Consider the following 20,024-nt stretch of genomic DNA (forward strand, 5'->3'; position numbering starts at 1 on the left):
CACAGGTTGCAGATAAAATGAAGTTAACTACTTCAGATAAAGAAGTTATGTACTCACCATAACGTTCCATCTGAGTAGTTATACTTCATTTTTCTGCAACCTTCCCTCCCTCCGTCCCCCGGACCTTGTCATGTCCATATACAGGTTTGGTTCATTGGTATGAGTTGCTAATGTATTTAGTTGCAGCAAACTCTATCTGAGGGAAGGTAGGAGGTGGTAGTGTATTATGGGTAGGGGGAGGAGCTCGGAGCTTGGAGCAGATGCTAGAAAAAAAGTTGCCGGCTCGGATCCAATATGGATCCGAATACCCACAGGTTGCAGAAAAATGAAGTAGAATTACTCAGATGGAACATTATGGTGAGTACATGACTTCTTTTTACAGCAGTAGCTATCTACACCAGTAACATTTTGCTTTAGAAATGCTACATCTAATTTGTGTACCTTGGAAACATAAGTAGCTGATGAGAAGAAACTAAATGAGAATGCTGTGTATATTTTGGATATCAGACATCCTGACACATCTCCAGTACTCAGGAAGCTTCAACAGCCACTGAAACTTGTTGGCTTTGTAACTTGCAATCCATTCTTACACCCCCTAAAGAAAATTCCCCCAAATCCCTCATAGGAAAAAAAAAACATTGTTAAAAATAGATCAAGAAAAATTGGGGATGCTGTGTATACAATCAAAACTTTCTCAGCAATACAACAAAAAATTACACTTGTTACTATTTACCCTCCTCTCCTCACTACTTTATTCCACTCCCATCCTTACTAACCCTTCAGGCATAACAAAAAGCATAGTTTGAATAATGCTGTGATAAAGTAGGTAAATTTGCAGCAAATACCCATTTCTGAACCCATCACTGTATAATACTAAAAAGCCTACATTGGTTAGAACCTCCAGTGCATGATAGCAGCCTGCCGCAGCCCACCTCCCCCCCTCTTACCTTTTTCACCCCTCCTGTATTATTTTTTTCAACCATAACACATAACACTAAGATTAAGATATTTAAATTAACCTACGTCCCTCATTACTCTTTCTGCCATTAGGTGGCAGCAAACATCATAGCTTATGTTTCACTTTGTTTGCTCATTTCCCAATCTCCACTGCTTAATCTTCCAGTAAAATTGTTCCCCCCTACCAATTTTTCCAACCCACATCACGTCTTACTAATTTTCCTAGCCTTAACACACAGTAATAGTTTTACAGAGTGTTGTAATATTTCCTTTCTGTATAGCTTTTCCAGCTCCAGTCCCAGGTACTGATTGTTTCCTCTCTAGTCTCTCATTCCTCTCTTGGCTCTGTCCGCTCACTCCACTCCCCTATTCTGCCCCCAGTTCCCACCCACCCCCACTACTTTTTCATTTCTACTTCTGGTAACCCCCCCCCCCCTATTTTCACCAACCAGCCCTCCTAACTTCTTAAAGCCTAGCCCACCTACAAATAACTTTCTACATACACTCTAATTCCTTCTCCCACAATGTTTGGTATAACAACACCCCCATTTACTTACTAACCCTTTTAATCACCCTATCCTATCTTACCTATCTCAAACAAATTCCTAACTCTTACCATATTTTACATACACACACTACTGCAGCATGTCATCATCCTCATTCCCTCTCTTACTCACACATCTCACATGAACTTTACAACTCCAACCTTTTCCACCTGTTCAGACCCACACCTTCTCCCTCCATACCCCCTCTCCACTCAGCCATGAGATGCCTTACTAAAAATATTGTCCGTCACAGCACACTTACTTTCCATCCCCAACAAACTACCTCACCTTACTCCTCCACCTTATCTCCCTCGCTTTAGCCAGTGATATCCACCCAAACCATGGACCCATCTGTAACTCCACTATCAACTTACCCTTCAGACAACCCTTAAAACCAAAATCCATCTGCCTCATTACTCTTAATGCACAAACCTTAGAAATAAAATCCCAAACCTCCATGCTTGGCTCTCACATAATCACCCTGACATAACTGCCATTTCAGAAATCTGGCACAAATCCTGCATTAAAGATAATGAAATACTGCCACCATGTTACTGAATGATTCGCAATGACAGAACCCACAGAAAAGGAGGAGGGGTAACTATGATATATCCCTCCTGCCATACCATTACTCCCTACACAAATACTATCCCAACCTTCTCAAATGCTGAAATTATTATAGGTTTCCTAAAAATAAACAACCACAAGTCAGTCTGCATAGTTGCCCTCTGTATTCCCCCAGGTGATTATATCAACAGTCTTGAAAACATTCTCTCCTAGTTTTCTTCTAATAAAAAAAAAGAAACTTACATTCTCAGGGACACCAATATCAACTGGTCCAATATTTGCTCCAGTGCCCCATCCCATACAGTAAACCTATACAATTTGTCCCAGCTAATTCAATCTCCAACCAGGCTAAACAAAGATGGAACCTCTGGCACCATCATTGACTGTGGACACCAATGTCAACTGGTCCAATATTAGCTCCAGTGCCCCATCCCATACAGTAAACCTATACAATTTGTCCCAGCTAATTCAATCTCCAACCAGCCTAAATAAAGATGAAACCTCTGGCACCATCATTGACTGGATCCTTATAACTCATCAAAATCTTATCACAGAAGCCGGAACCATACCTGATCCTCTTAGTTATCACTTACCTGCTTTTGCCAACCGCCTCCCAGCTTCCCTACAAAAACAATACGTCTATATCCAAACCTGCAACCTATCGTCCTTCAACCCCCAAACTTTCTCAGAATGCCTAAAGCACACTGACTGGTCTCCATTGAAAACCCTCCCTTTAGATGACACCGTATCCTATTTCAACCACACATTCCTAACCCTCCTCAACCAGCAAGCTCCCCTGAGAACCAAACGAGTCAAAATCAATCCCTGCACTTGGTTATCCAAAGAAAGTAAGCTAGACATGCATCTAAGAGACATAAAATGGAAACGATATAGAAAACAAAAAAATCCGAACTCCATCCTAGAATATAAACAACTTCATAACTCCACAAAAAAACTCATAAAGACCGCAGAGCACACTTCTCCAAGCTACAGTCCTTACACTTGACCAATCTCAAAAAAATCTGGGACTCTATCTTTTCTATTCTGCACCCAGGAAATAAAGAAGTCCCCTGCCCTAATCCCAACCTTTCCGACCTTGATGTAGCCACCCAGTTCAACTCTTTTTTTTTTTTTTTTTTTTTACTGACTGCATTGCCAATCTATCTTCTCCTTCCCACCTTTAACATCTGTCCCCAGCCCTTCCCACTCCAACTTCGAGCATGAACACCTACCCCCCCTCCACACCTTTTTGTCTTACTCCCATCCCCACTAGCACCATAAATAGATTTCTCCTTAAACTCAAACCCTGTTGCAGTGCACCCGACAATCTTATGTCCCTTCTATCTGGCGTCATGCTTACATCATCCCCCTCCACAAAGGAGGTAAAAACAGAGACACCACCAACTTCAGGCCTATTGCCTTCCTTTCCCCCATCTCAAAAATATTTGAAAAATCCATTCAAGCTCAACTCATGACGAACCTAACCCAAAACAACCTCCTATCCCCTACCCAACCCGGCTTCTGCCCAGGCCACAGTACCACTACTGCCCTTCTATACTTTCTAGAAACCCATCAACCAGGAACGTGACTCAGGTAAATTTGTGTCTTCCCTATTCCTAGATCTGTCAAAAGCATTTGATACCATCTTGCGCACCCTAATCTTGACAAAACTCTCCACCTTACATCGCTTTCTCGCCACCATTGGCTGGTTTTCCAGCTACCTGGCAAACCGCCAACAAGCTGTGCAATGGAAAATGTCCACCTCCCCCTTCCTGCCCACACCCACTGGAGTACCCCAAGGCTCTGTTCCTGGACCCTCTACTCTGTAACCTTTTCGTTAACTTTCACACCACCATCCCAGAAGCATCTGTCATCCAATATGACGACGACTCCACTGTCATCTGCTGTGCCCTTTCCCCCTCTGATCTCATAGCAGAAACTCAATTAGCTTTCACCACAACTGAATCCTGGATGAGGTCTAACCATTTAGCTCTAAATGCAAATTAAACTAATGATTTTTTCTCCTACCAAAAGCTCCTTTATAGACAAAGCCTCCTTCACCATACAGAGCCAGAACAGCACCGCCCTTGAAATTGTTCCCTACACCAAGCTTCTCGGTGTCATCATTGATGAATAACTAAAATTTGATACCCACATCCTTACCACAATAAAGAAAACCCACCAGAAATTTTCTCCTCTACAGACACCACCCCTTCACCCCCTCTTCCCGTCAAGCCCTTGCATCCTCTTTCCTGCTCCCCTCCCTCATGTATGGTGCCCCTCTGTTCTCCAGCTCAGCCTTAGATCCAAATTTGAAAACTGCTACCACAAAATCTGCAAGTCTGCAACAAATTCAAATAATTCATCCCACCACTGCCACTCCCTCCACTCCCTAAGTAGGCTAGCACTACCTAACTATTTCAGCTACCTTCAACTCATCATTGGCCAAAAGCTCATCTTTAAACCTACTGACTGCCCAACCCTCGCCAATACCTTAAAAACCTACAAACACAACCGCTAACTCAGATCCCTACACCAAAATCTCCTCCAAGTCCACAAACATTCACGACCACCAGGCCAACTGTGAATGTCCTCCTACTTGGCTAAACTGTGGAACTCTCTCCCCTCTCACCTATGCAACCTACCTAACCATACAAATTTCAAATCTCAGCTTTTCTCTCACCTGTCCTCTAAATGGATATACCCATGTCACGCTCCAACATAATCCCTCAAAACCTCTACCTCTCTCATAGACAAAAACACACTCTTCCCCTCAAGAATTCTCTTGCACATAATCCAGATTGGACCTTGAAGTTGTTTTTATTTCACATTTCTCCTTGCTAAATTCCAACAAATTCTTTATGTATGCTATAAATGCACAGTCCTCCTAGTTGTCATACACTAGATGCAAATAGCCATTGGTATTATGTTACTGTATGATTTATGACAAATTGCTTGTCTTTGTAAATATGTCCTGCATTTACACTTTTTATACATAATTTTGTGTGTCCTGATTTTTCATAATTTTAATCTTTGTAAGTGCCTTGTCTTGGTAAATATGTCCTGCTTTTACACTTTTTGTACATAATTTTGTGTGTCCTGATTTTTCAAATAATAATTGTAAGTGTAGCTTCAGTACAAATTTAACTATTGATGTTCTTCGTGTTTCACTATTGCAGTCATTACATTTGGGTAATCTGCTGGAAGGTTGCCCTCAGTCGGCCTGATTAACAAAGTCTTGAGTCCTGCGTCGGTTGCTATCGCTTCTTCCATGACGTCTGTTTGTCAGGGGTGTAAAACATGCAGCCGACACCATTACATCAGTCTTTCTTGCCATGCGGTGCCCGAAGCAGAAGCATTTCGCAAGTGCCGGTCGGCCAACTACTGAAATTTTCGTTTTCGAATTTCAGAACCGAAGTCTTCAACTTAAAGTTAAGTACCCCGTTGGGGAAACGTTTTCTTGCTCCTTACCGATGTCAGTAAAAGTTAATAATTGCATTACTTGTGGAAAGCAAATACCTCATAAAGATTTCCATTTGTACTGTATTCCATGCCTAGGCCCTGACCACGACGTACCTTGCTGTCGATATGGTGCTTTATTTAATCAGTGCACTATCCATCGTCGGTACATTTTTGCCTCTAAATATTTCAGTTCTCAGTTTAATTATCCAGAAATGACATCTGTTAGCCATCCGACTACAGGAATTCTGAAAAAATGCAAAGAAAAAAAAGCCATCGAGGTCCAAAACTGCCAACAACCCTTCTCCTAAGCCAGTCGTCAGTTCGCCGGTACTCAGTGAGGCGCTTTCGCAGCCCCTGATAACCCGCTACTTATGACTCGCAGGCCTCTACCGAGACCCATTCGAAGTCCGTTATGCCGCGAGATGCTTCACCTGTGGAACCCGCGGATAACTCTACCTTGGATGGGTCTGGAGCCACTGTGCAGGCACCGGCTTCTGAGGGTGTATTCAGGCCTACAGACTTGCATATTAAACCTACTCCATCTTCTATACTAAGGCCTAAATCTCGATGTGCGTCTATAAAACCGACGCCCAGGTCACATGTTCAGGCTCCTATGCCTAAAAAACAAATGATCAAAATGGCTGAAGATCTTATTACTCTAATCAGAGGTAGTCAACCCCCCCCCCCCCCTTCTTAGAGGCCTAAGACTGAGCTTGACTACGAATCTTCTGATCAGGACTCTGTTTCTTCTAATTCTTCCAATGACCTGGATTTGTCCATACCTACTTATGAGTATTCTGATGCATAGGATTCCATTCCCTCTGCTTCCCCCCGAGGACTTTTCTTTTGGGGAAACTTTATATACCTTAAGGGAGCATTTCCACTGGGAAAGTCAAGAATTTTCTGAATCTAAAAAGAGGCTTAGGGATTTCCTCCTACCTCCGCATAGGCCTTTGGCTTTACCTCCTGTACTAGACATTGTTGATGTGTTTTCGGAATCCAGTATGGCCCCTGATTCCCTGCCTCCAGCTCCTAGTAAACCTGACAGATACTACAGGGTTTCTGAGTCCCACAAGTTCCTTTTCAAAAATCCTGTTGCGGATCCAGAAACCATTTCTCAGGGGCCCAAGGGCATTAAGGCCTCTACTGCTAAAAGTCCTACCCCTTCTGGTAGAGACTCCAGGGTGCTGGATAGATGAGGTAAAAAGGTTTATACTTCTGCAATCTTGGCAGTCAGGGCTTTAAACTGCCAATTTCATATGCTAAAATATCAACAGCATATTATGGGACTGTTTAAACAGAAAATGATGTTGATTTGTGACTGTGTGGAAAATAGATTTACAGGATTTATTGCGTTCTGCTGAACAAGTTGGAAAACATACTTTGCAATGTGCTTTTGATTCTTTAGAGGCCTCTTGCAGGGCTGCTGTTACTGGGTCTGTGTTTAGAAGGCATGCTTGGCTTAAGGAGCAATCTCTGCCTGATCATGTTAAAGCAAAATTGTTGGATGCTCCTTTAAATCAGGACCGCCTGTTTGGCAATAAGGCTGAAGAAATTCTGTAAAAGATGGAAGATAAATCTAAATCTATGCAAACTGTAAAATATTTCTTACAGGTGCAACCTCCAAGATTTAGTAGGCACTGGCCTACTAAGAATAGGTCCTTTCCGGCTCCTTCCAGATCCACTCAAGCCAAACCCAGACACACCAAAAGCACCAGGTTTCAGTCCCAAGGGACTCTCAGAACTAAGCAATGGGGGGCCTCCACTTCCAAATCTGGCTTTCCTTTAAAATTACCAGGTACTTGCCTTGTAGCCGCTCCTTTGGGGGGAAAGATTGCTCTTCATGCAAAAAACTAGAAACTCGTAACCCAGGACAAATGGGTTTTAAATAGTGTCCCAGGGATACAGATTTCATTTCCACACGTTGCCAACACCAAACTGGCGGCCAGACCTGCCCCCAAATCAGTGGGCAGAGGCTCAGAAGCAAGTACTTTCCCTCTTAACCATGGGAACTATTTAACCAGTACCAGAAGAGGAAAAGGGACAAGGTGTCTATTCCAGGCTATTCCTGGTACCCAGAAAAGACAATTCATGGCGTCCAATTCTGGACCTGTCTACTCTAAACACCTTTCTGGACATTCCAAAATTCAAGATGCTGGCTCTTCACCAGTTACTTCCTATGCTAGGCAAAGATGCCTGGTTGGCGACTCTAGATTTAAAAGAAGCTTACCTGCATATCCCAATCAGGGAATCTTGCAGAAGATACCTACGCTTCAAAGCAGGCTACTTGCATTATGAGTTCTCTGCACTGCCCTTTGGCTTGTCTACTGTGCCCAGGGTATTCACAAAGTGCCTGGCTCCAGTAATTGCATTTTGCAGGAAAAGAAATATTCAAATATACCCATACCTGGACGATTGTCTAATTCAGGCAGAAAACCAGGCGTACTTAGAAATCATCTGGCATTTGTAAAAAGGGTTCTAACTTGTCTAGGGTGTACACCATAAACGAAAAGAAATCACAACTGGTACCCTGTCAACAGATTACATTCCTGGGTGCAAACTTGAATACAACGCCAGAAAAGCAAATTCATTTGGTAACTTCAAACAAGTGGCCACAAAACCCCTGCTATCTGCAAGACAAATACTGCAAGCCTTGGGGTTCATGGCCTCCTCCATTCTTCTAATTCCATATGCAAGACTGCATATGAGGAAACTTCAGTGGTACTTAAAAAGTATATGGAGTCAACATTGTCACAGCCTGGAAACAATGATTTATATCATTCCTTGCCTACACCTGGAGTTTCTGTGTTGGGCAGAAGCCTGCCACCAAAACAAGGGACTGCCATTCACACTACCCTCTGCCGCCCAAACCCTAACTGCAGACGCATCAGACTATGTATGGGGGGCTCACCTGACATGGAAGTGCATTCAGGACAAATGGAACCAAAGTCAAATGCACCTGCATATCAATCAAAAAGAAATGTTAGCTGTACAGAATGCTCTGACAGGCTTCAAGGACCACATTCTTCCAGAACAACTAATGGTAAAGACGGACACCACCACTGTTATGCGGTACATAAACAAGCATGAGGTTACACATTCTTACCCCCTCTGCAGACTAGCCATGGCATTGTGGAGAACAGCCTTGAGCTACCAAGTGCACCTACAAGCTCAATTCCTGCCAGGAAAATTAAATACACTGGCAGACTGACTAAGCAGAAACTTCATGGACCCACACGAGTGGAAACTGCAACCAAGAATTTTCAACATGTTGACAAGAAAATGGGGGAGCCCAGATATAGACTTGTTTGCCTCTCCCCAGAACTACCAATTGGACAATTTTTGCACAAGGACTCCCCACAAACAAGCCTGGAAAGTGGATGCTCTGTCCTTCAGCTGGAAAAAAACTATCAGTCTATTCCTCCCCCCCTCTGCCTCGGCTCTCCAAAGTACTACTAAAAATCAAACAGGACAAACCAAGGATGATTTTGATTGCTCCAGACTGGCCGTGCCAACACTGGTAACCCCTCCTGCGCAGTGTGTCACAGTTATCTCCATGGCACCTGCCTTGGGCTCCTTCCCTGCTATCTCAGCAGGAGAACCAGATTCTGCACCCTCAGCTTCCAACACTGAACCTTGCAGCCTGGCTAATTACTTTATCTCTCCTTTACCGTCCCTCAGCAAACCTGTGATGGATATCATTTTAGAGGAAAGGAGGCCCAGTACTAGAAAATCTTATGCTGAAAAATGGAAAAGATTCTGTGCCTGGAACCAATCTCAAGGGGTGAGTACAGCAGTGCCCAATTTACCTCAGATTTTACGATACTTAACTAAGATGCTTCACAAGGGCCTGTCTTTTTCCTCCATTAAAATCCACGCCACAGCCAATTCAGCTCATTATAACACAGAACCTCCCCTCTTCTCTCATCCGCTGCTCAAGCAGTTCCTCAGAGGGGCCAAAAATTTGAGACCACCCAGGAGAGCTCCAATTTGGGTTCTTAACTTTGTTTTGGAGAAACTCACGCTACCTCCTTTCGAGTCAGCTGCTACTGCAGACTTAAAATTTCTTTCTTGGAAAACAGCTTTCCTTTTAGCAATCACTTCAGCTGGAAGGGTATGTGAATTACAGGCCCTTATGGCAGTGGAGCCTTTCATCATCTTTCATACGGACAGGGTGTCCCTCAGGACCAATCCGTCCTTCATGGCCAAGGTTGTCTCCAATGTGGCTCATACTCAGTCCATTCATTTGCCAACCTTCTTTCCCAATCCACGGAATACTGCATTCTTTAGATGTGCACAGACAACTTAGATTCTACTTGGACAGGACTAAACCTCAAAGGAAATCTGAACAACTGCTGGTGGCATTTGCTGCAGGGGCAGAGGGGAAGGCTATTTCAAAGCAAACCATTTCTAAATGGATAAGCCATTGCATTCATTTCTGCTATAAGCACCATGGAAAACCTATCCCCCAGGGGATCAGACCTCACTCCACCAGGGCTGCATCTACCTCTGCATAGGGTTGCCACCTTTTCAGCAGGCCAAAGTGGGACATGGGGGTGTGGCCAATGACATTGACCACACCCTCTACCATGACATCACCACAGGAGCGGTGAAGGAGATGCTGTTATGGGTACGACGGATGGCTGCTGGAGTTGCTGGTTGGCTGGCTGCTGAAGTGGCTAGCTGGCCGGCTGCTGAAGTGGCTAGCTGGCCGGCTGCTGAAGTGGCTAGCTGGTCGGCTGCTGGAGTGGCTAGCTGGCCGGCTGCTGGAGTGGCTAGCTGACTGGCCGGCTGCTGGAGTCGCTAGCTGACTGGCTGGCCAGTTGCTGGAGTGGCTAGCTGGTTGTGGTGGGAGTAGCAGCTGGATGGATGAATGACTGGATGGATGGCTGGCTGGATGAATGGACAAGATGGCTGGATGGCTGAATGGATGGCTGGCTGCATGAATGGTTGGCTGGCTGCATGAAGGGATGGCTGGCTGGCTGGAAGAGTGGCTGGCTAGCTGCATGAAGGGATGCATGGCTGACTGGCTGGCTGCATGAATGGACGACTACCTGGCTGGTTGGAAGAATGGCTGGCTGAATGGATGGGTGGCTGACTGGTTGGCTGCATGGATGGCTGGTTGGCTGCATGGATGGCTGGTTGGCTGCATGGATGGCTGGTTGGCTGCATGGATGGCTGGCTGGCTGGTTGAATGGATGGCTGGCTGGCTGGTTGAATGGATGGCTGGCTGGCTGGTTGAATGGATGGCTGGCTGGCTGGTTGAATGGATGGCTGGCTGGCTGGTTGAATGGATGGCTGGCTGGCTGGTTGAATGAATGAATGGATGGATGGCTGGCTGGTTGAATGAATGAATGGATGGCTGGCTGGATGAATGAATGGATGGCTGGCTGGATGAATGAATGAATGAATGAATGGATGGCTGGATGAATGAATGAATGAATGAATGGATGGCTGGCTAGCTGGATGAATCAATGAATGGATGGGCTGTATGGATGGATGGTTGACTGGCTTGTTAGAAAAAAAAAATCTAGTTTTTTTTTTTTTTTTTTTTTTTTTTTTTTTTAAGCTGCTGTCAAAGCGCTTAAAACAAAGCGCTCCTACAGCCGCGATCTTTGCAGGGCTCTTCCTGCCCAATCCCCACCCCTTTCGTGAATTGCAACCAATTGCTACATGAATTACAGCACCCAGACCTAACAGGCAGCAGCTTTGCCTGCAGGTCCGGGTTGGTGACGCAACTGAATTGCCGTGGAAAAGCCGGAAGTAATTGCAGCTTTTCCATGGAAGTTCAGTGCGATTGAAAAGCGGGACTTTTCAAGTCCCACTACTTTCCACAGAGGGCAACGGGATGAGGCAGCTCAACCCTTGAGTGTCCCGCTGACAATGGGATGGGTGGCAACCTTACCTTTGCAGCCTTTCTCAGAGGCGTCCCTACCACGGACATCCTAGAAGCTGTTACCTGGAGTTCTGTACATACTTTCACCAAGCATTATCATTTAACAATTTTCTCTAAGTCCAGAGCTGTCTTTGCCACTGCAGTCTTGCAGGGCCTTATAGCTGGCCCTAATGCTAAATTCCTCCTCCCACCCATAGCTTTTTGGAATCTACCCAAATGTGATTACTGCAACAATGAAACACGAAAAACATAGTACAGTTGTGTGCACTTACCATAAATGTAGATGTTTGATTGTATTCACTGTTACATTCCTGGTTACCCTCCCTCCAGCCCCCTAACTTCTTTTGGCTATACCTCTACTTTCCTTTACTATGCTTAAAAGCCTTTTTGGTGTATTTGCTTTTTTGTTGGAGGTATATCTTTGTGCTTTTATGTTTAATTGCTTCCCATTAGGGGGGCACCTGACATCTGGGGCAAGAAAAACTGATGTAATGGCGTTGGCTGCATGTTTTATACCCCTGACGACTTGACATCATGGAAGAGGGGACAGCAACTGATGCAGGATCCAGGACTTTGTTAATCAGGCTGACTGAGGGCTACCTGCAAGCAGATAACCCAAATGTAATGATTGCAACAGGGAATACACTCAAACATCTACATTTATGGTAAGTGTACACAACTGTACTTTCTCTGCACTGCCCTTTGGCTTATCTACTGTGCCCAGGGTATTCACAAAGTGCCTAGCTCCAGTCATTGCATTTTGCAGGCAAAGAAATATTCAGATATACCCATACCTGGACGATTGTCTAATTCAGGCAGAAAGCCAAGACATACTATTGAATCATCTGGCGTTTGTACAGAAATTGCTAACTTCTCTGGCGTACACCATAAATGAAAAAAATCACATCTTGTACCCTGCCAACAAATTGTATTCCTGGGAGTAAGCTTGAACACAACTTCCCAGTTGGCTTTCCTCACGCTACAGAAACAAGTTCATTTGACAGCCTACTTCAAACTACTGGCCACAAAGACCCAGCTATCTGCAAGGAAAATACTGCAAGCCCTGGGGTTTATGGCCTCCTGCATTTTCCTAATTCCATATGCAAGACTACATATGAGGAAACTACAATGGTATCTACAAAGCCTATGGTGTCAACATTCTCAGGATCTAGAAGCAATGATTCCTATCATACCTTGTCTACAAATAGAGTTCCTTTGGTGGGCAGAGGTCTGCCACCAAAACAAGGGACTGCCATTCACTCTACCCCCTGCCTCCCAAATCCTAACAGATGCATCAGACTTTGCATGAGGGCTCACTTGGCAGGGAAGTGCATTCAGGGCAAATGGAACCCAAGTCAAATCCACCTGTATATCCATCAAAAAGAAATGTTAGCTATATAGAATGCTCTGACAGCCTTCTAGGACCACATTCTTCCATGACAATTAATGGTGAAGACAGACAACACCACTGTTATGTGGTACATAAACAAGCAGGGGGAACCCACTCATACCCTCTCTGCAGACTAGCCATGGCTCTGTGGAGCACAGCCTTGAGCTACCAAGTGCACCTACAGGCTCAATTCCTGCCAGGAAAGCTGAATACACTGGTAGACGAACTAAGCAGAAATCTGATGGACCCACACAAGTGGAAACTGCAACCAAAGATGTTCAACATGTTGAGAAACAAATGGGTGAGCCCAGCGATAGACCTGTTTGCCTCCTTCCAGAACTACCAATTGGACAAATTCTGCACTAGGCCTCCCCACAAACAAGCTTAGAAAGTGGATGCTCTGTCCTTCACCTGGAAAAACCTAATCAGTTTATGCCTTTTCCCCTCTGCCTCTCCTTTCCAAGGTATTACTAAATGTCAAACCGAACGATACTGATTTCACCAGACTGGCCATGCCAACACTGGTGTACCCCCTTTTGTGCAGTGTGTCACTGCTGGCAGCATGGCACTTGCCTCAGACCCCTGCCCTGCTTTTCCAGCAGGAGGGCCGGATTCTGCACCCACAGCTTCAAACCCTAAACCTGGCAGCCTGGCTAATTACCTGATCTCTCCGTTACCATACCTCAGTAAGCAAGTGTTTGGAGGCAAGGAGGCCTTGTCCTAGAAAATCCAATGCTGAAAAATGGAAAAGATTCTGTTCCTGGAACCAAGCTCAGGGGATGGGCACAGCTGCGCCCAATTTACCTCAGATTCTTCAATACTTAACTGAGATGCTGCACAAGTCCTTTCCTTTTCCTCCATCAGAATTCATGCCTCAGCCATTTCAGCTCATTACAACACAGAACCACCCCTCTTCTTTCATCCACAGCTGAAACAATTCCTCAGAGGGGCCAAAAACTTAAGACCACCCAGAGGAGCTCCTACTCCAGCCTGGGATCTTAACTTTGTACTGGAAAAACTCACTGTACCTCCTTTTGAGCCAGCTGCAAATGCAGAGTTGAAATTCCTTTCGTGGAAAACAGCCTTCCTTTTAGCCATCACTTCAGCAAGAAGGGTGTCTGAATTACAAGCCCTCATGGCAGTGGAGCCTTTTATGATCTTTCATGCGGACAGGGTGTCCTTCAGGACCAATCCCTACTTCGTGGCCAAGGTGGTATCCAGTGTGGCCCTTAATCACTCCATTCATTTGCCAGCCTTCTTTTCTAATCCACAGAACAAAGGGGAACGAATTCTGCACTCCTCAGATGGGCACAGACAACTTAGATTTTACTTGGACAGGACTAAACCTCTCAGGAAATCTGAACAGCTGCTGGTTGCATTTGCAGCAGGGGCAGAGGGGAAGGCCATTTCAAAGCAAACCATTTCTAAATGGATAGGCCATTGCATTCATTTCTGCTATAAGCACCATGGAAAACCTACCCCACAGGGGATAAGACCACATTCAACCAAGGCTGCATCTACCTCTACAGCCTTTCTCAGAGGTGTCCCTACCAGGGACATCCTAGAAGCTGCTACCTGGAGATCTGTACATACCTTCACCAAGCATTACCATTTGACAATTTTCTCTAAAGCCAGAGCTGACTTTGCCACTGCAGTCTTGAAGGGCCTTATAGCTGGTCCTAATGCTATCTAATTTCCTTCTTCCATCCTTAGCTTTGGGAATTTACCCAAATGTGATGAATGCAGCAATGAAACACGAAGAACATAGTACAGTTGTGTACAGTTACCATAAATGTAGATGTTCGTGTATTCACTGTTGCAGTCCTAGTTACCCTCCCTGTAGCCCCCTGACTTCTGTTGGCTTTACCTCTGTTCTTGTTTACTATGCTTAAAGCTTTTTGGTGTATTTGCTTTTTTGTTGGAGGTGTAACCTTGTATGTATAATTGCTTCCCATTATGGGGGCACCTGACATCTGGGGCAAGAAAAACTGATGTAATGGCGTCGGCTGCATGCTTTATACCCCTGACTACCTGACGTCATGGAAGATGAGACAGCAACCGATGCAGGACCCAAGACTTTGATAATCAGGCCGTCTGAGGGCTACGTACTGCAAGCAGATAACCCAAATGTAATGACTGCAACAGTGAATACACTTGAGCATCTACATTTATTCTAAGTGTACACAACTGTACTTTTCTCTTACAGTTCATATTAAAATTCCCATGAATGTACAACTCCACTGCAAATGCCTTTCACTGCATTCCACTGACAAGGATATTTGCAAATCTTTTTTGGGGGGCTCACTGATACTTGCAGTAGTTGTATTAAATAGGTACAAGCTCCAGTGTGTCTGTACTTTTTTTTTTTTGGGGGGGGGGGGGTGATGCAAATTGCATTTAGTTTAATTTAACTAAGAGTGTGACATTAAGTGATTGCAGTAGTAAACTGGTTAAGTAATTAAAGTCTGCCCAAAAATGTAATTTTGCCTTGTTTGTACTTGGCTCATTGAGCCAGGAAATTTATAGGCAGTGTGTGTTTTTATAAATTATAATTGTAATTATAAACAGAAAACTAAATTTCTGTCTTATCAAAAAGTTATAGCAAGGATAAAGATACAGTATGTAGGTATTACTTTATGATAGTAAAAATATTTGAATATAATCTTTACGTATGTATAACATTTAGTGGGCGGCATTTGTTGTAACTATGCTACTGTCTTACAGATGACTGGTCGAAAAGGAAGAGTCGTAAGCAATGATGATGGAAGCATATCTTATGAATCCAGATCAGAACTTGATGTTCCTGTTGAAATTCTTAACATTACAGAAAAGCAAAGGTTTATGGATGGAGAGAAGGTACAAGTGTTATGGACCTTTCTGTTTTATTTCACTCTTTATCTGCTTATATGTTTGCTAAGTTAGCTCTGCTGGGTAGGTGCCCATGTTCCGAGGGAAGCAAACTTTATTGCTGTTTCTAAACCAAACTCAAACATAAGTATTTAGTCTTGCACACGTATCAGTTCGGTCCAGTCCTCTGACTTCCTTTGCTGTGTTAATCATAACAGTATTATCTTGTATATTGAAGTGCTTATTTAACACATTTTTTCAAGGCATATTTTGATATTCTAATCAGTTGTAAACCATACATTTCTATCATAATTTCAGATAACTTGTATGTTTCTCTTTCATGTCATTGTTCTGGGGTGCAAGTTTGATATGCACATGTCAAATTTCCTTTGCATGCAGTAAGATTACCATACACTTTCAGGTACTGTGGCCACCAAACATTTTCTTCGTATGAGCCTTCACCTTTGTATTTATGACTTCATGATTAAAGAGAAAGCTTTTTTGTAGTCTAAGCTAGTAATTACAATCACAAAAGGTATTGACACAAGTAAATGAATGTTGCAAGTACAAATGCCAAGTCTTTTTTGCAGGGTGGGGGCAAGCCTCCCTGCACCCCACCCAATACACACAGTGATCCTTGTATCACAGAGAAATGGGAAATTCTCAAGATACCATAGTCTGTATCTTTAAGGGCAAAACCCCATATTGCTCATTAGTTTGTCAGACGTGCCTTGATTCTAGGTCAGACACCCTTATTTTAATTACGTAATGACAGTCTCCATGGTGCTGTCTAATCCCCACCCTCAAAACCTTCTAGCACGAGACAGTCGTGCACCTACACTACCCTAAGACTGTGTGCTTTACACCCTTCTTAATCCTCTCCAAGCCACTCATCTTACAGCCAGGTGTCATGCCACTGCAGCGCCTCAGGCAATCCTTAAATCCATCTTTTTTGTTGTTCCCACTTTATAGATGTCCTCCTATTCCTATGTTGCAGTATTCATTACATGCGGCATTCCCTGCCATAAACGATACCGACATTCGGCCAGTATACAAAAGCCTTTTACCACTGCTAGGTTCATGAGGACATCACACATAGGCAGAAGGTAGGCATCTGCCATAAAAGTGACATTTGCATGTACCATCCTCAGAACTTCTCTGCCATCACTCCATACGCCATTTTCGACTGTCAGTCTGTTCGCCTGAGTTGTTGGTTGCTGTACAAGCATGTTCAGATAAGTGCCCCATTGGAGTTTTTTTCTTTTTTACTTTTCTTACTGTTTTTTTTTCTGAGGTTACATGTTATCCAGGAAAGGTAAGTGCTTTTGTGGAAGACAAATTCCACATAGATTCCCACGACCAGTGTCTGTTTTGTTTAGGCCCTAATTGCATCCATAAGTCTTTCTCTCTATGTTGGGCATTTGTTCCCAAAACTCTCCGTAGCCAGCTTCACACTCCAGCTATTTTCCTAGAGAGTCAAAGACTTGAGGTTAGTGTGCCGTTTTATGGAGTATACGTCAGGCCCTTCTGCTAAGCCTGCAAAGAAGGCTAAGAAGCTCAGGCCTGAAGCTTTGCCTGCACCTCCTATTCTGGACATGCCTCTTGAGGCCAGTGAAGGCCCGGTGGCCCATTTGGAATTTGGCAGAGTTTACTCATTGGGAACTGGAGTGGAAACCAAACCATCAAGAAGTCAGCCACTGGCACGTCGTCTGAGGTGCTGCAGACGTCCATTTTGGACGAGCAGGAAGAACCTAGGCTCATAATATTGGAAGGCCCTCGAGGTATTTCTCAGACCTTGGTTCAGGAGGGACTGCCGACAGCTGGTACAGAATGCAAGCCTACGTCGGGTCCCTTCACCTTCCATAAAGCTGCAGTGCCCCTTATAAAAAAAAAAAAAAAAAAAAGAGCAAACCTCTTCCAGCTTCTCAGGAACGTCTGCCTAACTGGCAGGCCTTCACACAAAGATTATTTAATGCCTTCACAACTTTAAAGCCTCCCACTGGTGTATTTCCCTTCTAGCCCGCCGCCTTCTTTTTCCCCTTAGAAACTGTTTAGGGAGCAAGTTTAACTGATGAGGATTCTTTAGAGGATGACACTTTGGCGTACTCAGCCCAAATTTCTTCCCCTCTGGAGTATGCATCACCTGAGGAGGAGTCCAATGGAACGGAGTCTCCTGGTGAGGGCATCACCTTTGGGGAAACTGTTGCTCATATGAGGGAGTTTTTCAAGTGGACTGCTCACATGTTACTGATGTGCAAGAGGATATGGTATGATTTACTCCAAATGGATTCACCCTGTCCCTCTGCTGTGCCACCAGTTATGCCAGCCTTTCTGGATGCTTTCACTTCTGCATCGAAGAGTCCAGACTCTCATCCTCCTGCTGTCAAATGGCCAGATAGGTTTTATAAAGTTTCAGAGCGCTGCATGTTCCTTTATAAATGCCCTGCTGCAGACCCAGTGATTGTTTCTGTAGCTACTGATAACCCAATCCAGACTTTTCCATTCAACTTCTCTTTTCCCTTTAAACAAGGAGAGTAAAACTATGGAAAGGCTGGGGAAAAATTGTACACCTCAACTACTCTTACTTTAGGGCAATTAACTCTCAAACCCATATGAATAAGTATGCTTTGGCCCTTCTTTCTCAGGCCTCTCAGCTTCTGTCTGATTTTCCGAATTCGGGTGTTAAGTCTCAGCTTTCCTGTGTTCTGGGGGCATCTTCCCAAGTGGTATGCACTCCATTATATGCAGTTATGATGCTGCTGAGGCATCTGCCAGGGCTGCTGCCACTGCTTCTGTATTAAGGAGATGCTCATGATTAAGTCTCCAACCTCCTTCTGAAGACTTCAAGGCTGAGCTTATGGATGCACCATTAGATAATAATGCCTAGTTTTGTACTGCAGCTGCTATCTTGGTCAAGTCCCTGCAGGAGAAAGGTAAAAAGTTGCAGGATTTAAAACATATCTTTGTGTCTTCAGTTCCCAAATTTCAAAGGCACTACCCAGTTAAGACTGCTTTTATCAGTAAACAACCTTGAACTTCCCCTTCCAGAGGTAAAAGGGGGGTGTCCTTTCAGACCTGCTCCTTCAACCTCTCTCAGCCTTCTCAAAAACAATATTTTCCAAACAAGCTATTCCACTCTCTCCCTTACAGTCTGGGAACACATCACTTAAAATTCATGGGTTCAGTCTGTTATCCACAAAGGATATTTTATGGCTTGAAAAGATCTTCCTACTTTCATGGGAATTCCTCAACCACCTCAAGAACAACTTATTTTCTTAGAAGTGCTCCAAGAGTTGATATCCCAGGGAACTATCCAAGAAGTTCCACTGTCACAAATGGAAAGAGGGTTCAGAGATGTTCCTAGTTCCCAATAAAGATGGCCCATGGAGACCCATTCTAGACCATTGTCATCTTACCACCTTCTTAAAGGTCCCACCCTTTCATATGCTTTCCGTCCATACTCTAGTTTCCTGTCATTCTTCCATAAGTGTATTTGGCCTCCCTGGATATCAAGGATGCTTACTTACATGTTCCAATTCATCCTCTTTACAGAATTTATTTAGGTTTTCTGTTGCTTTTTCACATTTTCAGTTTTTTGCTTTGTCTTTTGATCTCTCTATGGCACCAAGGGCGTTTACAAAATGTTTAGCTCCTGTGATTGCTTTCTGCAGACTCCAGGGCATACTGGTCACTCCCTATCTGGCTGACCTGTTGCTACATGCACCCCTCCACAAGACATTGATTCACAATCTCTTGTTTACTACTGCTCTTCTGCAGAAGTTGGGATTCAGTCAGTTTCAAAAACTTCATCCTCACCCCTTCACAGGATCACATCTTCCTGGATTGCAGGAATGACCGATCTCATGTTGGCGCCTCTTCCTCCACAAAAAAATCCCATCTCTAGTCATTTACTTCCAAGACCTTCTCCTTCTGCAGACTTTGACAGCTGGGGAGTTTCTCAAGCTTCTAGGTTTCATTGCTTCTACTTTTACCATGCTACCCATTGCCAAACTCCAAACAAGAAAGTTTCAGTGGTACTTGAAATCGGTTTGTATGCAGCATGCTCACCCACTGGAGTTTGTTGTCCCTCTACTTCCTTGCCTAAAGAGGGAGCTTTTTTGGTGGATTCAGCAGATTACCCAGATACCAGGCATGCCTTTACATCCTTCCCTATCAACTCAAGAATTGTTCATAGATGCTTCAGACTTGGGTTGGGAGGGGCAGCCTTTGCGTCCATGAAGGTACAAGGCTTGTGGTCTCCTTCACAAAGAAAGGAATACATAAACATAAAAGAAATGAGGGTTCTTTTGCTGGTTCTTAAGGCATTTCATCTTCCAGGACCTCTAAAACTGTTTACAGA

General features: G+C 44.1%; 1 protein-coding gene across 1 annotated transcript in view; it reads left to right on the forward strand.

Moving 5' to 3' along the window:
• The window catches only part of SBNO1 (strawberry notch homolog 1), a gene marked incomplete in the record, with an annotated part of 3,303,179 nt that overhangs the window by 2,147,494 nt on the left and 1,135,661 nt on the right, over window positions 1–20,024 (forward strand). Inside the window, 1 exon segment of the mRNA XM_044068578.1 lies at window positions 15,542–15,673. Within this exon segment, the coding sequence (XP_043924513.1) occupies window positions 15,542–15,673 (132 nt within the window).

Source organism: Protopterus annectens, chromosome 4.part0 (genome assembly GCF_019279795.1).
Source record: "Protopterus annectens isolate FY-2018-M chromosome 4.part0, PAN1.0, whole genome shotgun sequence".
In the NCBI taxonomy this organism is placed as follows: Eukaryota; Metazoa; Chordata; order Ceratodontiformes; family Protopteridae; genus Protopterus; species Protopterus annectens.